This window comes from Nelusetta ayraudi, unplaced genomic scaffold (genome assembly GCF_046127955.1).
Source record: "Nelusetta ayraudi isolate G7.1 ecotype Tasmania unplaced genomic scaffold, CSIRO-AGI_Nayr_v1 ptg000097l, whole genome shotgun sequence".
In the NCBI taxonomy this organism is placed as follows: domain Eukaryota; kingdom Metazoa; phylum Chordata; class Actinopteri; order Tetraodontiformes; family Monacanthidae; genus Nelusetta; species Nelusetta ayraudi.
The window spans coordinates 3,343,822-3,367,940 of NW_027466147.1; the positions used below are offsets into that span (position 1 = coordinate 3,343,822).

At 45.4% G+C, this 24,119-nt stretch overlaps 1 protein-coding gene across 3 annotated transcripts; it reads left to right on the forward strand.

The window, feature by feature from the left end:
• Positions 1–325: 325 nt before the first annotated feature.
• irf2b (interferon regulatory factor 2b) lies at positions 326–11,151 on the forward strand. Of its 3 annotated transcripts, XM_076048079.1 has the most exons (9): positions 656–814; positions 2,621–2,713; positions 3,176–3,275; positions 3,545–3,721; positions 4,132–4,184; positions 4,617–4,725; positions 4,873–5,025; positions 6,770–6,804; positions 10,288–11,151. In XM_076048079.1, the coding sequence occupies exons 1-9, from the start codon at positions 779–781 to the stop codon at positions 10,543–10,545; spliced, it is 1,014 nt and encodes a 337-aa protein (XP_075904194.1). In that variant the 5' UTR covers positions 656–778; the 3' UTR covers positions 10,546–11,151. The 3 variants fall into 3 exon arrangements, with proteins under 3 accessions (XP_075904193.1, XP_075904194.1, XP_075904192.1); XM_076048078.1 differs by lacking the exons at positions 656–814; positions 10,288–11,151 and adding an exon at positions 326–458 and having other exon boundaries at positions 4,858–5,025; positions 6,770–7,398; XM_076048077.1 differs by lacking the exon at positions 10,288–11,151 and having other exon boundaries at positions 661–814; positions 4,858–5,025; positions 6,770–7,398.
• Positions 11,152–24,119: the final 12,968 nt, after the last annotated feature.

The window sequence follows — 24,119 nt, forward strand, 5'->3', positions numbered from 1 at the left end:
GAACATACAAACTCCACACAGAAAGGAATCGAAACCCACGACCCCTCGAACCAGCAAAGAAACAATTTTATATAAAACAAAAAATATACACGTATGAACTCACCATTTTTGTTGAACCGTGCTCAACAAAAGAAAATGTAGCAGAGTGAGACCTCCTGTTACCGTTTCAGATCCCAGCGCGCGAGGCGCGCTCACGCCTCGATACTTCCGCAACTGACGGCGGCGGCGGCGGCGCAGGGGGATTTCCAGAGCCCCCACCACCACCACCTCGCAGCTCCACTCGTTGTTTTGCTTTCGCTCTGGGGCCACAGAAACAGAAATAAGACAAACGACGAACCCGTCGCACTTTCTCTTTCCGAATAAAGTACATCCCACCGCTCAACGTCGAGCCGCGGAGCGCGTGCGAAAGCCAACAGACGTCGCACTCTGGAGCCGCAGGCCCGTCCCAAAGCGAGCAGGTAAAGCGTCTGAATTTCCGCATGTTCACCGCTGTTTGACTCGGGTTAGCGAGCAGTCACCACCTCCACCTCCTCCTCTGCGCCGCGCTGCGCAAGCGAAAGTAGCGGCGTTCGCTTGTGTAGTTTTCCTTGCGTTTTTGTTGACATTTATTTTCACTTTTGCTTGGTCATTTGTTGTTGTTGTTTTGTTTTTCGTTGTTGTTGTTTTTTTGCGAGGCGCCTGCCAGGACGAGCAGTAGCGGAACCTCCGGCACTTCCACCGCCGCTTCGCTTCACTTTGGCCGTTTTACATTTTTGAAACTTCACCTGCAGAAAAACCAATGAGCACTTTCCCGAGCATTCGGCAAATGTCAGAGGTAACATGGCGAACACTTTTTTTTTTTTTTTTTTTGGCTGGGCGTTTGACGCGATGTTAACGCGGTGCTATTTAAAGGGACCACTTTACGTTTGGCTCGCCGTAGTTTGGTGTTTATTTCAGTGCGTTTCGTGGCGATCCGAACAGTTTGAAGGCGTTGGTTTTAACGTCGCAGCATTATTATCATTATCATTATTGTTTTTTTGTCACGGTCGATCGCGGTTATGTAAGACAGCGCGTTATTGTCATTGCAGGTCGCTAAAACTCGTTTTGCCACTTTGCGACGCGTTTCCTCCGAACGCGACCGTTGAACTGACGGCTTTTTCTATGAGCCCACGTCTAATTTGAACTGATTGAAAAGCTACAAAACTCAACATTTCAATTAACCGTCTTGTAAATGTACAGTGTTTGAACAGAAAGAGGGCTTAAAGTGCACTAATGCACTAACTGTACAAGAGAGAGAGAGTTGCTAAGTGTGTGTGTGTGTGTGTGTGTGTGTGTGTGTGTGTGTGTGTGTGTGTGTGTGTGTGTGTGTGTGTGTGTTTCGAAGGGGGGGAAAAAAAACCAACACGTTTCCTCGTAACGTCGTTCAGGGAGCAGGATGCGTTTAATGCTTCACCCAAATCGTCGTTATTTCCTGTTTTGCATTGACGGCTATTATAAAGACATTAATAAAAAAAAAAAAAAAAAAAAAAAAGAAATGGCTGTTTTGTAAAACAAACAACCAAACGGTTTCACTGTACTTGTGTGCCGGATGCAGCTGCAATGTTTCACAACCCCGACCAGTGGCGTTTTCGGTGAGGAGGCAGGGAGCGTTTGCTTTTTCACCCTGCATGACCCCTCCGAGGCGCCGTCGGTATGTAAGGCGGCGTGTTGGCTCGCGAACGGGTCGTGTCTGGTGAACTTCGGTCGCACCACCAGGCAGTCACACTGCAACTGTCTGACCGGGAAACGACTTTTACTTGTGGTCGAGGCATGGGCAAACTACGGCCCGAGGGCCATGTACGGCAGGTGGAGCTTTTTAATCCGGCCCGCCTAACTTGAAGGGATTATATTAGTAGTAGTAGTAAATAATAAAATAGCTGTATTTCATTCATCCCCCCCCCCCCCCCCCCAGTGTGTTCAGAGTCATTTCAATAAAGAGCTAAATACCATGGGGCTTCAAAGACACTGATTTTTGCTTTTGTTCACTTTTAGTAGATAATAAAGCACATGTTTTCTACAGCTATTTTATGACTTACTTACTATTAATATAGTTTCTTCAAGTTTGGTGGGCCGGATTAAAAAGCTTAAACTAAGGCCACCGGGCCGTAGTTTGCCCATGCCTTTGAGCCAAAGAAAACGAGGAAAAACAGAGTTAGTTCAAATAAAATCAGAGTGCCAGTCTGCGTTGTTATTGTCAGAAAAATATGTTTTGACAATCTTGCGTTTCGCGACATGAAAGTCGTTTTACGGCAGGGATTTTATGTTTACAATATCAAGTTGAAATATATGTTCTTTACACAAAAGAAACAATAGATTCAAAGATCTTTCATTCGTCACGTCTCGTTACGTGGCAGCCAAACGTCAGTGTGGTCGAGCTCGAAATGAATTGTGCGTTATGAGGAATAAAGAGAGGTTCAGAATTAAGAATAAAGTTTACAAAATACGTTAAAATTGATTTAAAAAGTGTCAAGTGCAGTGTTTGAAACCGTACAACTGCACCATTGTAATATGTAATAATAACAATAACCCCGATCTTCTTTGTCATACGCGTCGCTGCCTCTGTATTTACACATAATAAATACACAAAGTTGTGTTGTTGAAGGACAAGATGCCAGTGGAGAGGATGAGGATGCGGCCGTGGCTGGAGGAGCAGATCAACTCCTCGCTCATTCCGGGCCTCAAGTGGGTTTGCAAAGTAAGTGTACGAGACGCACAACCGCTCCACAGGGCAAACATCCTGCACGGCGGAGTATATAGACAGGTGTCGCGCGTGACCAAGAATGATAAGTGTACACTGTGTGTGTGTGTGTGTGTGTGTGTGTGTGTGTGTGTGTGTGTGTGTGTGTGTGTGTGTGGGACACCTGCCCAGTTTTTGTTTGTCGCGGCGCTACTTTACCTCGTGACAAAAACACAACTCGTCGATTTAATTCACTTGAGGCTCTTTTTTAAAAAAAAAAAAAAAAAAAAAAAAAAGCCGACTTTTTGTGTGTTCACACGGAATTTTGCACACTGGAAACTAAATGGCTTTTAATGCGATGATGACAGCAGGCGCACAGAGCAGGTCTTTGGTTCAGGGCTTTAGAAAAAAGGTTGAAGATTAAAAAAAAAAAAAAAATTTAGACTTTTTGTTCAGTGGCAATGTGTTCAATGTTTCCAGGAGAAGCGAACCTTCCAGATTCCCTGGATGCATGCCGCACGTCACGGCTGGGACCTGGAGAAAGACGCGCCGCTCTTCATGAAGTGGGCGATACACACAGGTACGACGTGGGCAAAGGGAGAAGATGGCAAATTATGTCAATTGAAAAGAAAATAAGCCAAAATGTTTTTTTTTTAATATATTTTTTTTTAGTAAGTCTTCAGATGCAAACTACCATTTTGGAGTTTCTAGATATCTGCACAGCAGCAAGAAAATACCGAATAATATTACAGGAATTAAAAATCTGGATTTTTTTCCGGATGTTTTTGACTGAAAATAACTTCAGAAGCTGCTCTCCCCGTGTGTGTGTGTGTGTGTGTGTGTGTGTAGGCAAGTACCAGCCGGGCGTGACCCGTCCAGACCCCAAGACATGGAAAGCAAACTTCCGCTGTGCCATGAACAGCCTGCCGGACATCGAGGAGGTGAAGGACAAGAGCATCAAAAAGGGAACCAACGCCTTCCGAGTCTACAAGATGCTGTCGTCCTCGGAGAGGAGCGTGAAGAAAGGTGAGCCAGAGCGGCGGGCCGGCTCACTCTGTGACGCGTTTGCCATCTGGGGGAAATGTAATAAGTGGCCGCGCGTCTGCAGCTGCGTTCCCGTCACACCTAGAATTGTGCAATGTCGCCCATAAAAATTGAAAAAAAATCTCAAATTTGACCAAAAGGTTTTGCCGCTCTCCTCCGGTGGTTTGCCAGACGTATCCATAGTGAGGTGCATCGCAAAAAGTGTCATGGAAACACCTTTTTTTTTTTTGGCACTTGCACGTCGGCGGACGTGATTGCAAGGAAAAATTGGCGCGTTGCGATCGGAGGCGCGAGGAGACAGGATTTTTTTTTTTTTTTCGCAAGTCATCGAGGAGAAAACTACAACAACCGCTCTTGACGGCATTGAATACTGTGTGTGTGCGTCTCCTCAGGAAAGAAGAAAGACAAGACGGACAAGGAAGGACGGACAAAGGGAAGCAAAGAGGTAAAAGCTCCACGGGTGACATTTTAATTTTTCTTTTTACCATCGAGGCTGCAGTACCTGCAGTACGCACTGGGGGGTGGGGTGGGGTGGGGGTGGGGGGGGGGGGGGGGTCTTTGTGTTTTTCGTTGTGGGCTCAGCGGCCCCAAAAAACACTCAACAAACGTTTTTTCTTTTCCCTGGCCTTGGACCGACTGGAGAGTTTTGAAGCAGCCCCCGTGTATTTTATTTATCAACCCACACGTCGGTCAGATTCTGCTGCTGCGCTTCGCCGCTGGTCGACTGCCAGAGCGACGCGCTCGAGTCGCTTCGTTTTCCTTCCTCTCCCCCAAGTTTGCTGAAACGTCAAACAGCCTCAGACATTTGACCCCTTGACCCCTTGACCCCTGATGTCACGCATACACGATGTCCAACTCCAAACACTGTGCTCCTCAGGCAGCCGCCGCGTCCGCTGACAAGAATCACGCCGGACCCGTCGTCTACACCAAACAGGAAGTGAAGGAGGAGCCGGCAGAGCTGACGGTCACAGGCGGCTATGCCTCAGGTATTCAGTGTGCATTATTTCGCCAGGAATCGGGGGAAATTCATCCAAAAAAATGAAAAAGTAGTTCAATTGTTTTGCAATATTCACATCCCCCCCCCCCCCCGGCGTTTGTGCGTGTGGTCGTGCGCTCAGCCTCTCCGTCCACAGGCACTCACGGCTCGGTGGACGACCACGTCATCACCAGCGAGCAGCTGCCGTTCGTCTGCCAGACCATCGAGGTGACCACGGAGAACGAGGAGCAGACCGTCACCTCCTCCCACTCGTACCCGCTGCAGATCTCGCCGGTGTCGTCGTGCGGCGGTAAGGCCAAGCCGCCGGCGGACGTTTGTTTGCATTCTGCTCGGGAATTTGTCCCGTATGGCGTGCGAAAGTGCCACGTGGGATTGGACAGACGTACTCGTCGTCAGATATAACAACGCGTATGAATCCAAACTGAGTGAAATTCCACCCGTGCGCCAGATATGCAAATCTGCATCATCGCCGGCCTGTGTATGTATGTATGTATATGTATGCATGTGTATGTATGTGTATAAGTATAAGATAAGATAAGATACTCCTTTATTAGTCCCACATGGGGACAATTGCAGTGTTGCAAGCAGCCAAGTTTACGCAAAGTCCAAGGTTGAAACAAGAGTACAAATTGCAAAATAGAATAAATTAGAATAAAATAAGGTTACAAAAAAAAAAAAAATAGAAATAGATGAAAAATAAAAGGTGCACACACAAGAGAAACACGCAATGTAAACAAAACAGCAGGATACCGTAGCATCGTGGCAGTGTGGCCAATGTACCATGTTCACACATTGCACATGTTGATGGGAATGGGTTATAATACAGTATGTATATACAGTATGTGTATATATACTGTATATATAGATGTGTAAATGTGTATAGACACATATGTATGTGTCTATATTTAGGTATATAGATACATATACGTATGTATCTATATATATGTATACATATATATGTATATGTATATGTATGTATACATATATGTGTATACATGCACCCACAGAGCGAGGGTCTTGCTCGACGTGCTGTCGGGCGGCGGGCTTCTTTAAAAAAATCTCGCACACCGGCCCTTTAAGTTTTCCTGTTGCGATGTCGTTTTTCGTTTCATTTGAATTCACGCTCGACGCTTTCATCAAAAAAAAAAAAAAAAAAACGCACAACAAAGCAAAACAAAAACGGAAACCTTCCTCCTGCCGCACGCGCGTGCTTGCATCCGCTTGCAGCTGAAGAAAGCACAGATTAGATGTGGCCGATCTCACAGGCTGCCGTTCATCCTGTCATTACATCACCCCCCCCCGCCCCCCCGTTGGGTGGCACTTCTGTGTGGTGGCACTTCACTTGAACCCATCCATCTGGGCCCAGCAGAAACAAATCATCCGGAGGGAAAGGGGAGGTCGGGGGGGGGGGGTGGCTGCGGGAGAACCTGCAACTTCTTCTTATCAGTCCCATCAGGGCCCGTGTGGTCCGAGACGCCCGCAGGCCCTCGCTCTGAACTCTGTTTACCTCCTCACACACGCTTGAGTTCCAAGCGTTCTGCCTCTCGAGCCGACACAGAGGAATCCTGTTGCAAACTCAAAAACACTCTGAATGCAAAACTTGGGCAACATTGATATTTCTTTCTCAGTGCGGGGGGGCGGGCGGGGGGGGAGCTCTGCTGGATCCTCCATCCCAGCTAAAGTGGGTCACCAGAACAACTCTCCATCCATCTGCTGCTGCTGCTGCTCCTGCCCCCTCTCCACCCCCCCCCCTGTCAAACTCTTTCACTCATTGCGGCTCCACCAGTCAGAAAGTTTGCTTCCCTCGACCGTGGTGTTTATCCTCCAGTGAAAGTGGAGGCAGGGCTGTGCTCGCTGATCTCTCCCTGTTCCTCCTCCGTCTCTCCTGCTCTCCCTCCACCGCCTCGCCGGCCGGGTGTGACCGCTTGAAAGTCAAAGTTGTGACATTTCACCCCCGAGTCACTTTTGTTTTGCAGTGTTCTGATTCTCTGTTTTTTTATTTATTATTTTTTTCCTCTTCCCTCCATGTGCAGAAAGCGACACGGACAGCGACGTGGAAAACGGCAAAGTGGTGAGTTTGCACCCGCGGTGAATCATTTACCGGCTCGGGATCGTCAGACAAACAGGTTTCTACCTGCTGCTCCGACTGTCTGTGTGTGTGTGTGTGTGTGTGTGTGTGTGTGTGTGTGTGTGTGTGTGTGTGTGTGTGTGTGTGTGTGTGTGTGTGTGTGTGTGTGTGTGTGTGTGTGTGTGTGTGTGTGTGTGTGTGTGTGTGTGTGTGTGTTCGCTCCTTCCTGTATAACATTATGAGTAACTGAGAGAAGGGAGGTGCTTGTCAGGAACCCTCGAGTGCGTGTGTGTGTGTGTGTGTGTGCGTGCGTGCGTGCGTGTGTGTGTGTGTGTGAAACATTAACAGGCTGATCGGCAGTTGCGGCTCTTTGCAGCGCTGCCAACACACTCCTGTACCCTGCCGAGGTATTTAGGGGCCAAGATAAGCGGCGCCCTGAACGGACCGCGCCTTTATCTGCAGAGAGTTTTCTAGCGCGGCGGCCACAACCACCCCCCCCCCACCTCACGCCCCCACACACTTCTTCTCACAGTGTTTCCCCTTTTCGCTCCGTTGACATTTTACTAAAGTAGCCGTAAGATCCCTTTAAAAAAAAAAAAAAAAAAGCTCCTGTGTGTAAAACTCGGCTTAATGTTTGCTTTTTGCATATTGGTTAAAGCTTAACACACAGGCCGTAAACACACCAATAAAAATGTATACTCGCCGTACAATCAAAGTAATGTGGTTTTACTGCCCCTTAAACCACATACACAGGAAGTGATGTGCAGGCACTACCCGACACATTAGAGTATCAAGTAAAAGTTGTTTTATTTTGGCAATTGAACGTCAAAGATGAAAGGGACACATTTTATTGAGCCATTCCACGCAAAATTGCCACCTCAAGCAGTTCCGTGTTGCAACTTTGCTGATGAAGATTTTCAGCTTATTGAAACCACAAAGCCACAACCTCAGATAATCAGAACACTGTGAAAAGCTTCCAAAGAATCCAAAACCCCTGCAAAAGGCTCCTGAGCCTTTTGAAAGTCTGTGTTGGGTTGTTGGCTCAGAGGAGTTCCCACATGGGGAAATACCACAACCTTTTCAGGAGATCCTAAGGGCGCGTCCCCATAGCACCACCTCGCCTCGCCTCACCGCGCCTCGCCTCGCCACGGTTCGATTGTGTCCCCACAGCCCCGGGTTCCACGAGACCGTGGGCGGAGTCTAGGCGGTAAAGCGGGACAATGTTTTCGACGGCATTATTTCTGTGCGATACACGACAGCGCAGCGATGGACAAAGTAGAAGTTGTTTCAGAGCCGCTGCTCGGTCTGTGGTCGCTTCTCTGTTCAAGAAAGAACCGTTTCCCCCACTGAAGTCACAGTGGATCATTTCTGCAGGCAACATTTATCATTTCTGGTTTGGTTTTCTGGGAGAGTAAAGGTGAAGTTCGACCTTTACCTCTTCACCAAAAGTAAACACGAGACAGACACAACGGGAAAATAGCATTTATTTAGAAACAAACAGACGGTAAACACGCCTCCTTATTTGAAACAGCTGCCCCAGCGAGCCAAGGACGACTTTATGCCGCGGTGTTCGAGGCTTCCTCGCGGCCAAGAGCCGCCACGTCCTCTCGACCAATCCGTGTTTCCTCTCGTCTCGAGACTCCCGGGATTCCCTCGCTCAACGCGCCTCACGCAGGAGCAACTCGGTTTTGTTCCGAGCACTTCGCCGTTTGCCGCTCGTCGTTTTCGCGAACGTGGTTGAACACACTCGCGAACACGGAAGTTCCGTGTCGAAGGAGTCGGCGTCGGTGTCCGCTCCGACAGGGAGAATCGACGAGGACACCGAGCCAATCCAGTGCCCTGCTCGTCGCGACGTCGCCACTCAACTCGCCTCGTCTCGCTTGGACCCTGGGGAGCTTGAGGTACCAAAACGGCGCCCCCTACAACCTAATGTTCTGGGTAGTACCGTATAATACAGGGGTCACGACCGGTGTCTAAAAAAAATGCAATTCTATCCAACCTCGTGAAGTCATTCTTGATCATTATTGAGCTTAACACGATCATTGTCTTCACACAGATCAGTATCAGTTGTCTTCATGCATATACAACTCGAGGCTAACTGTGTAGCAGCTCTCAGGTTCAAAGTGCTTGGTGACCTCTGAGGCAATATATATAAACGAAGAGGGTGGACGAGGGTGTCCGTTTTTGCTGCCCGCAGGCCACCGTAGTTCACCGGCGCGCTCGGGAGCGGGAGGGTAACGGAGTGCCCCTACGGCACCCGCAATCTAAGATATTCCGCACTGAACATTGAAGAAAAGGCGTAGCAATAATAAAGCTGACGCTGCTGAGACTCTGAGCGAGGCCGCTGGCGGTCATTGATCCGGTGAAAACACGGCCGGTCCGATGTGCTTCGCTGGTTATGGGAGGAGCTGATAACGCTGATAACGCTGATAAAGCTGATACAGCTGCAATTCCAGTTTGAGTAAAGGCGACGTCACCAAGCTGTCCCTTCCCATTCCTTATTCGTTATAAATAAAGTTAAAAGAAAGCTGGAAAAGTCGCTCAATATTGAAGAAATCCCGACCAAAGAGCAACAACGGCGCCGGGGGGGTGCGGGGGGGGGGGATTATTTCCTCCATCGTTCGGCAGCAAAGTTCCAAATAAAGTGACCCATTCATCCCATAAGTAAACAGTGACGGTACATCAGCGCAAACAATACCGTCCCTCGAGCAAACGCAGTGAATCGTATTTCCTGTTTGTTTCTCGACCAAACCTTGAATTGCTTGTGGGAAAGGCGCAGGTAATGAAATGTTGCTTTGTTTTTTCTTTTTTTTTTTGTTTTTTTTTTGGGAACAGAAAGCGTTTGAGCAGACAGAAGGAGAAGTGAAGACGAGTAAAGCAGGTTAAAAAAAAAAAAAAGAAAATCAACACACGTGAACTTTATTATGTACAGAGTGAGCTGGAGGTGCACCGCTCTCAAATTAAGCTTAATAGGCCGCTGTCATGAGGCAACGCTTGATTTTATTTTTTTTTGCTTCCTTGTTCCTCCTCAGTCGGCTCGCGTCTCGATTGGCTACATTCCGTTCAGCGGAGTCTCTTTTTTTCTTTCTTTCCTTTTCCGGTCGTCCCCGACCCTTTTCTAAAGCAGATCATCGGGACAAACGCACCTCAAAGCTCGCAGATCACATCGGCGCAGATGGGAGGTCCTCAGGACCTCACCGTGATCTCGTAACATCACGCACAGACAACACAATACAACGCTTTTGTTTATCCGACGTTGGGGGGGGGGGGAAATGTACGTAACTGCAGCAACATATTAAACTTCAAAAAGAAGTACAGAATAATAATTAAAAAGAAATAAAACACTTATAGGGCAAAGAAAGGAAAAACTAAAGTTTCAGATCTTATGGATGATGAAAACACAGCGACGAGCGTCATGCGTACCCCTCTTGAGCCGCTCCTTGTCTCTCCCCCCCCCCCCCCCCCCCCGCTGTGTTCCAACAGAGCGCGGCGTGGAGGCGGGACTACAGCACGTCGGTTCTCAAGGTCCCCATCACCCTCCCCGGCATGGCCACCTTCGTGGGCACGGGCAAGCCCAACTTCAGGGTGACGTGCACGCAGGAGCCCAACCCCCTCATCAGCTACAGCGGCGACAGCTGGACGGTCCTCTACAACCAGAACTCGGAGGCGTCCGGCGGCGCCGGCGGCCACGAGACGCGCGCCAGCGTGATTAGGAAAACCTCGGACGTCACTTCCTCTTGACCTTTTGACTTGACCTTTGGCTTCAAGAGGACAAAGCCTGAAATTTCCCATTTAGATCGCCTTATTGTTATTGTTTTTTATTATTATTATTATTATTATTATTATTATTATTATTTTTTTTTTTAGAAAGCTTCGACTTGGACCACTTTTTTTTTTTTTTTTTCCCCCGCCCCTTCTTTCTTTTCTTCCTTGCATTCAGGTTCATTGCCACTGAAAAGGCGTCCAATCAGCACCGTCTCCTCGTGCACTGATAAGTGAGCACTTATGTTGGTTCACGCGCCAGTTTGGCGGTCGTCTGACCGGCGGCCGTGGAAAAAAAAAAGGGGGGGGTTTTGAGGACCATCCGCCGAGAGCAAAGCCCCCCCCCCCCCGGATCGTACGTACGTTCACGTAAGACTTTTGATCCGCTCGTCAGGGCGGGGGGGTGGGGGGGTGGGGGGCTTCAAGCGTGACGGACGGCGCCTGAATACCGAGCCTCCCCTTCCTCACCCCGCTGCTTTGAGCTCGCACTTCCTCTTTGCCAAAGGAAAAGACATTCGCTGTCGTGACATGAGAGAGAAAAAAAAATGACAAAGATTTTTGCTTTTAGCGGCGTAAATTTTTTTTTTTTTTTTTAAATGTTTTTCTTTTTTTGCACAATTTGCAGTTGAGCGTGTTTTCTAAAAAAAACAAAAAAAACAAGAGGCAATCACTGAGACGGTATTGGGTAGCTATTCTCAAAGATGAAACGGACACTGAAACAGTCGCTGTCTTTTTTTCTTTTTTTTTTCGCTCGTTTTTTTTCTAATCATTTCTCACCGTGCTGCCGCATTTCGTACGAAGCGCTCAAGGATTCTGTTTTTTTTTTTCTTCGTTTTTTCGAGCAACTTTTGCGCGCCTCCGATTGGAGCGAGCGCCTGCCAGGATGACTCGGAACGACGCCCCCCCCCCCTCCCCCCTCTCCCAAGAATGGATTGATTGATGCTTCGTCTACTCTCCCCCTGCTTCGCCGCGTGAACTCTGCAAGCTTCTTCTGCACCTTACGGACCGAACTTTTGTGTGTTTTGTGTGTGTCAGTGTGTCTTCTTTGTGTGTGTGTGTGTGTGTGTGTGCGTGGAGAAAGAGAGAGAGAGAAAAAAAAGCCTTAATCAGGATGAGTGCCTTTTTCCACAGAGTTGGGATCGATCCATCCAAATCTGTGACTGACACTTTGCAGGAATCTTTTTCTACGTGTTTGTGGCCGACTGAGCGAGTTGCCATCCAGTCCGCAGAACCCCCCCCACCCCCGAGTCTTTAGAGCCGACCCTATTTGCACTTTGGGGTTTGGAAGTGCACGCACAGGAAGTACCTGTGGCAAGAGTTTTGATTGGTCCCTCCCGGAATCAAGCTGTGAACTTGTCGATGCAACGGCTGAAATAAACCTTCCTGGTTGTAACGGGTTTGGGACTCGTCCAGGGTGTCGCCTCTGCCTTGGCCCTACGACGGCTGGGATCGGCTCCAGCGGACCTCCCGCAAGTCCCTGAGTGCAGGGACCAAGCGCGTACTGACGACGGGTCGACGGTTTTTAAATGGAAATCAAACACAAAACGCAAGTTATAATTTTTTTTTCAAATATGGTCTACCACGCTAAAAACATTACACATGTTTTTTAACCCTGATGGCAAAAGGTGTTTCAAAACAGGGCCGTTTCAGTTTAGCTGAGGAACCAGCAGGTACATCGGTGGCTGAACTTGTCCACGCGGCGATCTCAAAAGGTCCCACAGTATGCAAAATGCACTTCAGTGCGGTTTTCTATCAATAACATGCATCCCCGGCACGTCTACGATTCCCCCCCCCCTCCCCCGGGTATGAAAAAAGTCCGTCCCTTTCACCGTCTTTAGTTTTTCCTACTTTGGAACATTTGTGCTTCCAACGGACAGATCGCACTTCCGTGACTTGGTGACGTCACCGAGTGGCACCGCCGCGGAAATAACTAAAAATTAAAACGAATGAATCGATTGATTAAAAATGGCAGGAAATAGCTAAGCTAAGCTAGCTAAGACAAAAACTGAAAATGGAGTTACGCCAAACTCATTTTATAGCGTGAAAGACACGACGACGCCCGTTAACGTCCGCGATTTTCCCGACGACAAGGCCACCTGCGATGAAGAGCAAGACTTTTTTTTTTTTTTTAATTATTATTGCTGTATTTTGAAATACCTTTTGCCATCAGTGTTAAAACAGATGTAATGTTTTCTGGGGTGGGAGACCTTTTTTTTTAAAAAAAAAATGATGATAACTATGTTTTGTGTTTCATGTCCACTGTAAGGTTAGGGCTCGGGTTAGCGCTAGGGTTAGCGCCTACCCTAGCTGGAGAAAGCACAGAACTGTGCAGCAAATACACGGCTGCACGGGGGACCACAACTACTATAATACGTGCCATGGTATTGCGAACCAAAGCGCTGGAGTGATTTACACTGGACGCACATCGCCGTGGTGGTGATTTTTTTTATTTTCTTTGATGGGCGGTCCGACTTCTCTTCGCCGAATGTCCCCCCCCCCCCCACCCCCCATGTGCCTTTTTTTTTAAAGTCGTAAACACTTTCATACTGAAAGTTTGCTTCTTTGCGCTTACGCTTAGGGGGTGGCAGGGATGCAGTTTCCCAAACAAGCTTTCACGCGCTGTGCCGCTGCCCTCGATCGTCACTGCAGACCACTGCTTTGCGTTAATTTTTTATTAATATCGTTTTGTTTTGTTTTTTCCTCTCCCCGCTTGAGCGCTAGCAACAGGGCTTCACCTAACACTCTGGTTTTAAAGAGCAAAATATCTGCTGTTTACTGTGAAATGTGCCTAATTTGTGTTCGACCACAACCCCGCATATTCCTCAACAAAAATCAAAATGTGTTGAACTTTATTGTTTTACAGTGACTGACCGGTCGTTATTTCCGCAGCCTTGACGAGCCTGGTTGAGGAAAGGCGTGGCAGGAAACGATAAGATGTGCACCTTAAGAGGTAGCGTGACAGTTTCACAAGTGGAACGTGTTTTTAATTTTTGATTTCTTTCTTTTTTTTTTTTTTTTTAAGCTAATAATTCTTGCAAAAGTCCCTCTTGATGTGTTTAAGGGATGAGATGTCAGAGGTTAAGAAGTAGAAATTCAGCAGCCAAAAGTATTACCGCGATCAAAAAAACCTTGTCTTTGCATGTGTGTATTTGCACTAAATTACTGTTGAGAACCAATCAGTGTCATGTATACTACAATTTACACATCAGTTGTACAGTAACAAAAAAACCCCCCAACAACAATAGCAACAACAAATCCTGCCAAGCCTATCACAGAACGCAGCCAAGAAGATTTTTCCTACAACATGTATCTGCAGTTTCTTCTCCAATGAACTTATCAAAAAAAATCTGAATAAAAACATTTTTGTATTTATTACCACCTGTTTCTGTCGTGCCTTCGTTCTTAAACTTGCGCGGTTTTCATCTTGTGAGCTCATAAAGGACAGAGGCCACTTTTTATTTTTTATTTTTATGACCCTTATTTTTTTATGATCTTTCCAAGGTAATAAAAGAAAAGGAGAAAGCTTCACACTCTGAAGCTGCGCGATAAGAAAGGTTTATTACCAGAAGACTGGCGGGGTCAGACTGTGTGTGTGTGTGTGAGTGTGAGAGAGAGAGAGAGTGAGAGAGATTGTATTTGAGTCGTGCGTGTGTGCAAGATGGCTTGTTGTTTCACCGCTCACCCGGCTAAACCAGAACGCTAACAGCCTCTTTCGGTTTCAGTTGCTCTTCTCATTTTTCACTTCCTGTTTTGCCACCGCCGCCGCTGCTGCTGCTGCTGCTGCTGCTGCTGCCGCTGGGCGCGAGGAGGGAGGGGGAGGAGGGGACTCCGGTGGACGGTTGTCTCGTTTCCCCGGCGACTGGCGACCTCGAGTCCCGAAGTCGTAGCGAAATAGTGATGGGTCGTTCGGCTCTTTGAAGTGAACGAAAAGAATCGGCTCTCGTGATTTAGGAGCCGGCTTTCTTCTTCTGTTTTTTTTTTTTCTGTCGGCGGCGACGAAATCATGACGAAATCTTGAGCGACAGATTACAATATATTAAATATTAGAAACGGGGTAAACAGAATAATAAATACAGTAAAACACACACACACAATAACTATTTTAGCTGAATGCTGCTTTTTGTTGGTTTTGCATTTTTTTTTTTTAAATCTTGTGAGGCTTCGCTGATGTGTACATAGCTGCATAGTGGTTAGTCATTCATTTTAGCAAATAATTTGGTAATAAAATAAACAGGAAAACTCCAAGCAGCCGCTTAGGAGCCAAAAGAGCCGGATCTTTCAAGAGAGCCGAGCCGAAAGAACCGGTGCTCTGAAAGGAGGCGGAATTACCATCACTTGTAGCGAAACACTCTGTGAATGAAGGGAAAAGGAGAGCGTGAGTCATTTCAGAAGCCACCCCCTGCCACCACTTCCCATTTCCCCACTCTTCACGTTTTCACTTTTGGCAGAAACGAGAGAGAAATGCACCCGAAACTTTCGAGGTAACGCCCTTAGAGTTAAATGTGTGTGTGTGTGGGGGGGGATTAATTAGGTCGACATGAACAACACCACAATGTACCTTTAAAATAAACCCAACTTTGCAGTAACAAGTTAATCAATGACTGACACGCTTGAGAGAAAGATTCATTACGATTCCCAGTACCGGAAGTGTACATGGCGCTGAGACTGCAGAACGGAAATTTGTGTAAAATGACTCATGTATGCCATCTAGTGTCCAATGGTAAAAACTGCAACTTCACCTCAAGGACGTGGAAACTTTGTGAATTTAACGAAATACTAAATTACGGAGCAAGGAGCGGACGGCGTCTTTTAAGGTTCTAATTCCGAAACCAAACTCCACTTGTAGTTTATGAAACGGACATTAGTCAACAGTTGAAGAATGAGTGAGTTTAGATTTTGAATTTCTTAAGTGCCAGAAATGACAGAGCAGAAGTCGTTGACACGCAGGGAAGGGAAATCATTACACTATATTTTCTGGAGAGACTACATCCAATTTACATACATACATAAATATATACAAATACACACACACACACATATATATATACATATATATATATATATATATATATACATATATATATATATATATATATATACATATATATATATATATGTATATATATATATATATATATGTATATATATATATATATATATATATATATATATATATATATATGTATATATATATATATATATATATATGTATATATATATATATATATATGTATATATATATATATGTATATATATATATATATATATATGTATATATATATATATGTATATATATATATATATATATATATATATATGTATATATATATATATATATATATATATATATATATATGTATATATATATATATATATGTATATATATATATATATATATATATGTATATATATGTATATATATGTATATATATATATATATATATATATATATATATATATATATATATATATATATATGTATATATATATGTATATATATATATATATATATATATATATATATGTATATATATATGTATATATATATATATATATATATATATATGTATATATATATGTATATATATATATATATATATATATATATATATATATATTTATATACGTTTGTATATAAATATGTATATGTAAATATAGTGCCTCGCACAACAAATTGCAACTGATGCCTACCAGCTTGCAGGCGTGCCACGTGCTCAGATTGTGTTACGTTAGCATGGGGAAACACAGATGAGGAGATAGGATGGCCAAGGCCCCTCAAGGGGAAATCTGGTTTGGCCTGCGGGGGGGGAAATGCACCGTCTCGGAGAAAAAAAAGGAGTGATGGCACAAATACACAAGAGGCGAGGAAATCATTCTGTCTGAAAGCTGCATGGATCTCATTTCTTTCTCTCTCTCTCTCTCTCTCTCTCTCTCTCTCTCTCTCTCTCTCTCCATCCGCTCCAAAACAGTAATAAAAGAAGAAAAACAAAGTCCAGTTAGACTCCTCGTCCCGGTGTTCCACCACAGGTAATGTGAGTTTGTACGAGTTGAGCTGTGCACTGAAATGTAATTGCCCTCTTGTCTCTCTCTTTTTCTTTTCTTTTTTTTTTTTTTTTGCTGTCTCTCTTTCTGCACTTTTTTTTTCTTTCAAATGTATTTATTTACTCCTCCAAACGATCTGACTTTTTTTTTTCTTTTTTTTTGAAATTTGATTTCAGGGGAAATGCCTCAGAAATGAGATCTGCTATGGGAGTGTGTGATTACCGCCGGTCAGTATCAGGATGTGATGAGAACACAACCTTAGAAGCTCATTTCCTGTTAGATGAATGTAGGGTAGGAAGGAAAATGACAACTATGTGAGTTAGTTTGATCACTTTTTTTTTTTTTTTTTAGAATAATAATAATGATTATTATTAAAGAGTGGTTTGAATGTATGCGTGTAGGAATGTGTATAGCATTTAGTAAAAGTAAAACAAATGAATTCCAAAAGAATATTGCAAAGGTAATATTGCAGGTTTGTTGCTGTGTTGTGTGTGTCTGGCTTCCCTGCAGGTGCTGCAATTTCCTCCCAAAGACAGGCCAAAGACTGGCAACCCTAAACAGAGTGCGTGTGGAGGGATGGTTGTCTGTCTCCTCTTGGTTTGTGGTAAGTGAATCGTGACTCTTTGCCTTTTTCTCTTCAAATTGCATCAATCGCAGTGTTGTCAGCTCCGTCCTCAAGTGAAGCAAAGCACAAACCATTTGACTTTTTCCATTGCACCCATTCATCATTTCAACGATGGATTAACAAATGCAGTACACGCGAATCAACGACTCGTTCATTGATGCACTTTTAGACCTTTCATTCTCAAGCGGCAGCACACGTTTACTTCCGTTCGTGTTCATCTTATCTCCAGCAGATGGCGGTGTAACATCATCTATCGCCCGTCTGCTCGCCTCACAAACTCTCGCAACTTTCCGTCGGCATCGGCACTTCTTAACTTTATTGTAAAGCTTTTAAATCACAGCCTTTGAAGAAGAATTAATGTTCGATGCTTCAGATGTCGGCGGTTTGTTCACTGAGTCCAAAGTGATTCAATAGACAGAAAATCAGGTCCAACTTTTCATCGGGCCGTTGTTGTTTGTCGCTCCTTTTTGTTGTTGACACACACACACACACACACACACACACACACACACACACACACATGCAACATGTAGGAACTTGATCACAAGTGGCGCCAGGGGGCCGAGTTGTGACGCTCGTGCACACGCACGTTTGTACATTGGAAGGAACCTGAACGCTGTGAGTCAACAGAGCTGCGAAAAAACAAGTCGGGGAGGAGAGGGAGGCAGATGATGATGATGATGATGATGATGGGAGAGAGAGAGAGAGAGAGAGAGAGAGGAGAAGCACGAGAGGAAGAAGTGTAAAATGGGAGTGATGGCATGTGTGTGTGTGTGTGTGTGTGTGTGTGTGTGTGTGTGTGTGTGTGTGTGTGTGGGAGGGGAGGGGAGGGGAGGGGAGGAGCAGACGGGTGATGGAAGGGGCCACCGTGGGCTCGGTTTAAATGACATTAATGATGTGTTGGTGTGAAGTGGCAGCCAAGCTCAGCACTCTCCCACCTCCTCCCTCCAATGCTGCTGCTGCTGCTGCTGCTGCTGCTGCTGCTGCTGCTGCGAGGCATCGTGATGGCACAGCACCGGTAATGAAGTCGGCTGTGTGTGTGTGTGTGTGTGTGTGTGTGTGTGTTGGAGTGCGAGAGAGGCAGAGAGGTGAGAGCAGATGAAGGGACTTCACAGTGAGCGTGTGCGCTCTTTATTTTATCACCCTCCATATGTGCACGAACCTGTAGTGACGCGACAAGGCTCTGAGACTGTGTGTGTGTGTGTGTGTGTGTGTGTGTGTTCCACACTGCTCCGTTCCTCTCCCTCCCATTCATCATGGCTGTGCTTTGACCCTTCTGAAGACACCATGCTGCGACCTCCCACACACACACACACACACACACACACACACACACACACACACACACACACACACACACACACACACACAAGGTTGTGTGGCAACAGTAAGCGAGCTGACGGCCACATTATTTAACGTCAGTTACCTTGGCAACCGCGGGCTGTGGAATCAGACAGGAGGGAGGAGGGGAGGAGGAGGAGAGGAGAGGAGAGGCCAAGACGGAAGCTCAGACCTCTAATGAAGAAGAGTGCCCGCCCCCCCTCACCCTCCACCCTCCGCCCTCCGCTGCTACTTGGCCCAGCAGAGGACCAACGTGTGCAGGGATCAGCGCAGTGCTGCCTCCTAACAGCACCGTCACCTCAAAGCAAAGCATTGATTTGTTTGCTTTGGCAGTGGAGACTGAAGGGCTGCTGCACACTTCTGTTGTTCTGCTTTCCAGACAGCAGGAGGGGGACAGGGGGGGGGGAGGACGACAACTATCATAATGATAATCAATCAATCCAACTTTATTTGTACAGTGCTTTTCATACATATGAAAAAAAAGAAAAAAGAAATGCAGCCAGAGATTTTCGGGCTTCGCACTCCCGTTGCTGTGGCTCCTTGAAATAATCTCAAAAGTCAGCTGGAGATGAAGCAGTTGGAAAATTGTGCATATATTAGAAGGATCTGTCTGTCCACCGTTCTATGCAGACAGTGATGTACGGGTACTACCCGGAAAATGAGATTATCAAGTCAAAGTTGTTTTATTTTGGCAATTTAACATGAAAGATGAAAGCAACACATTTTATTGAGCCATTCCACGCAAATTGACGTCTCAAGCAGTTCCTTGTTGTAACTTTGCTGATTGAGACTTTCAGCTTATTAAAACCACAAAGCCACAAACTCAGAAAATTATTATAAAATTTGACTTTTTTTGTTTTTAAGCTGCAAGACTTTCTACACTGTAGGTACAAACTGAGGACATCAAATTTATGATATATATATATATATATATATATATATATATATATATATATATATATATGTATATATATATATATATATATATATATATGTATATATATATATATATATATATATATATGTATATATATATATATATATATACAAAAAAGTTAAATACCTAAATATGTGACGTTATATGTATATAAATATGTTCTGGCAGGAAAACGGAGCCGTCAGTGAAAAACCAACCTCAAATCTAAAAAAAAAAAAAAAAAAGACTCACAACATCCTGCGTGGACCGACCGTGAAACGTGTGAAACCATTCAATCTCAGCTGATGCAAGGCACCATCACCACCCAGACGAAGGTTTCTGCCCTTTTGAACCCAGACGCTGGGTTCAAAAGGACCTCACTCACCTTTGAAAGCAGCCAAATGCATGACTTCACCTCACCTCTTGTAATCCTCCAACCTCTCCCAGCCTTCCGTCCTCCCCCATCCATCCATCCATCCATCCATCCATCCATCCATCCATCCTGGCCCAACGTCTTCTCCAGCTTTGTCTTTTTATTCTATTGCCCCCTCCTCCTCCTTCATCTCCGTCTCCCCTGCACCACCCCAGACATTTTAGATGCTCTCATTTTTTTTTTTTTTTTTTTTTAATCTGGGAGTTTATGACTCTGGATGTGGGTGCTTGTGATTTTTTTTTGTTAAGCTCCTCTCACTCTGGATGTCTGGCAGGAAAACGGAGCGAGGCTAAAGTTGTTGAAAAGCTCCTTGCCGTCAGGGGAGAATTCCAAGTTTCTCCAATTCGACGTCTTGTAATTTTTTTTTTCTCGGCCTATCGTTTTCCCCCCATGAAGTCAACTGTGAGCCACACAGCTCGCTGTTTTGTCGAGGTTCACCGATGCGTTTAAACTTCAGCAACCTTTTTAATTATGTCATCAGCGAAAAAAGACGTGATTAAACCAATAAGCACGATATTAACATCATTTTTTTTGGAGGGCGGGTGGTGGTGGGGGTGGGCGATTTCGTAGTAATAGGCTTCTAAATTTTTAATTTGCATTTGATATGGCTCATTAAGTTATATGACTCATCTGAAACCAAAGGCCCATTTAGGTCTCCTCGGTAATTACTCTCAGAATGACGCGTCTCAACAAATAGCCACCAAATTGCAGGAATGTGTTTTTGGTGCTGGGAAAAATGTGCTTTTCTGACAAATCACCTCAAACTTTTAAACCACGACAGAAGCACTCGGCCGCTTGCACTTACAGGTACTACCCGGAAAATTAGAATATCGAGTAAAAGTGGTTTTATTTTTTGGCAATTCAACATAAAAGATGAAAGCAACAAATTGTATCGAGCCGTTCCACGCGAGTTGTAAGTTACAACAAGGAACTGCTTGAGATGCCAACTTGCGTGGAACGGCTCAATAACATGTTGTTGCTTTCATCTTTTACGTTGAATCGCCAAAATAAAACCACTTTTACTCGATATTCTAATTTTTCGGGTAGTACCTGTATATTCTATTCACACACACACGCACACACACACACACACAGAGGAATGTTGTGAACCCTGGTAAGCGTATTCAGCACTTGTATCAAGAGCGCCCTCCGGTGGTCTTTTAAACGATGGTGATTTGTGTCCGGCTCCTAATCTTCCTGATCGTCCTCCTGCTCCGGCTGCAGCCGTACCGCCTCTGCTCTTCCTGGTGGACACTGGAAATGTTGTGAGAGTGCATGCAAGCGCGGCAGTGCCAAAGACAGGCGTTATTTCCCACCGGCCGCATTAAGGAACAGAGCTGCCCGTCAGAGGGGCCTTTCCTTTCCCTTCTCGCGACTCGCGCCGTCGGTCGGCGAGGCTTCTTACGAAGAAAACGAGCCGTCGGCCGAAAGAACCTGCGGGCGAGACGGAGACGGATCGCTCAGGTTCTGTCGGGTCGCCGTTCATTTCGTCAGTCTCGAACAAGGATCCTTAGCTCGGAGAAGACGGAACGTCCACGGCGCCATCGACTGCACAGGGAAGTGCGCTGGACTGTGATTACAAAACTTTTATCCGTCTGCACAGTTGAGTGACTGTTGTTGTGGGCACGGAATGTCTCAAAAAATCTAACTTACATTTCAAATTTAATGCCTCCGCTCTCGGCAAGTTCTTGAGAGAATATGTGCACACCTGACTTCATCCTTTCTGCGGTGTTTTTTTTTCCTTTTCTCGAATGAAAAATCCTGGCTGTAAAGAGCCAAATCAGGGGACTGTGAAAGTGACTGTCCTCTTCCTTTCAGAAAGAGCCAACATCAGAAATATGCCAAACTGTCCTCCCGCCAAAGCCAGACTTGAATGGGGGGGTGGGGGGGAATCTCTTGTTTGCTCCTCTTGTCACACGGAAAAAGTTGTCCAGTTCTTCTCAAAGTGCAGAACATTGTGACAGCCAAGCTGCTCCTGCTACTCTTTACAAGCTGGCAGGCAGGGTTTTTTTTTGTTTTTTTATTTTATTTTTTTTAATTAAATTTTTTCTTCATCCCATCTAAAACCAAAGTCCTGCCACTCTGTGGTCCTCTTGAGGGACACCAAGAACCCCAAGAAGACCGGAGTCCCGTCTAAATGAATTGGGCCACGACCACGAGTGTGACAGTCAGGTATAAAAATCACATTTACACCATCGCAGGTGAAATTAGATCAGGTATGGGCAAACTGCGGCCCGGGGGCCAGATGCGGCCTGTGCGACAAGGCAGGTGATTGGTTGTTGGTAAAAGGAGGGGGGGCGGGACTTGCTCAGTCTGGGCCTTCCTGTCAGGATGTTCTGACAGAAGATCTCTAAGCCGTCGCTCGTGAGCATTTTTTTTTCCTCGCTGGGTTTTAACGGACGTGAGAACGACGTCACGCCGAGGGCGGAGCGACATTCTCAACGCTGTCATTCAGGTTTGATTGTGCGGCGTTCAAAGACAGCGGGAGTTTGTTTGCAAAATTATTAAGGAAGCTGTCGGGGGTTTGCGTGAGCCAATCTGACCTTCACGGTGTGTGTGTGTGTGTGTGTGTGTGTGTGCGTGTGTGTGTGTTTTCAGCACTCTCCACTGTCACGTCTTCACTTGAAGTGCACCCGGCGCCCCCCCCACCTCCCCCACTCCCTCCCTCACAGTGTTTTGCACTCTTTAGTATTGATTTGTCACATTCGATGCGGGTGCAGAGTTTCTGAAAGCGGCTCCGGTGATTCCTGCTGGGCCAGCAGAAAGAACCCCCCCCCCCCCCCCCCCCCCCCTTACCCCCCCCTCTCACTCAAATATACTTTTGGACAGCGCGGTCGCCATCAATTACACTAATGCCACTGAGCCGGAGCCGCTTCCCTTCCTATTGGGCCGCCCTGCGTGTCGAGCCAAGAGCAGCTGGCGCGTTGCGCACCCAGCTGTGTTTTTGTGCGCGAGTGCGTTCGGATTCCTGCGCCGCTTAGGCGGTAAACCGAGCCGCCTCATTAATTCACATTTCCTCTCATTGGCTCGGGCCTTGATGACCGAGCTGCATATGGAAGTGAATTTTTTTTTTTCGACCGCGACTCGCTTTTGCGGGACCGTAAAAGGGTTTTTGTTATGACTTTTATACTCAAATGAATTTTTATTTCATTGTGCCCGTCCTCGCGCCGTAAAGCAGCGTCAGAGCGGCGGAGGGGGTGGGGGGGTGGTTTGTGTCCGCAACACTGAGTCGGGGGTTTGCGCTCCGCCGAACTGCACTTGGTCCTGGGTTCTTTCGCACGTCGACACGGTGTTCCTGCTGCAGAGGCGGACAGAGCAGAGTGCGTTGGTGCTCATTTTACTTCTGTTTATTCAGCTTCATATTCTCGTAAAGGTTAAAAATGATCAACGACGTTCTGAGGAAAATGATTTCAATTGATTTGATTTGATTTCGTGATTTGATTTGTTTATTTCGAACAGGAAGGAAAATGAGAGAAAATAAAAGGGATACAAAACCAAAACATAGGAAAGAAAAGATTGGATAAGTAAGCAAACACCAGTGGAATATACATTAAAATAATGTTATTCATGTGTGAAAAGGGGCAGGAGGAAGTATAAACTTATATGTACCGACCCCTAAACTCAAATAAATATACAAACTTATGAACTAAATTAAGTTTATACGACTAGATGACAACAAAAGACAACTCCAGTTATAAAATAGTGTAGGAATTCAACTGTAAGAACACTGGAGAAATTTTATAAGTCTATATAGATATAATATATATATGTATATATATATATATATATATATAATATAGATATAGATAGATATTCATGTATAGAATGATTGTAATAATAAAATAGATTTTTGAGAGATCATTTGGACGGATGCATCGCTGCTTTCAACACACTTGATGAACTACACTCAAAAGCAGTAAACAAACGTTGCGGCCGATGCATGTTTAGGGATTCTGAGGGTAAAAAAGCACCCAGAAATTCAGAGTGAAAATTGCCTTCCTATGATCGTTTAGCATGAGACAGATCACAATTTAAATGGAGGTCTTCGTGCCTATTAAGCATGAACGCTCACCACAGCGGATGATGCATGCGCAGGCAAACGGGCGGTGCTTGAATAGAGATAAAAAAACAAAAAACAAAAAACAAAAAAAAAGTTATTAAGAGCGAGAAATTGTGAGTTGATGATTTTGGTGGAA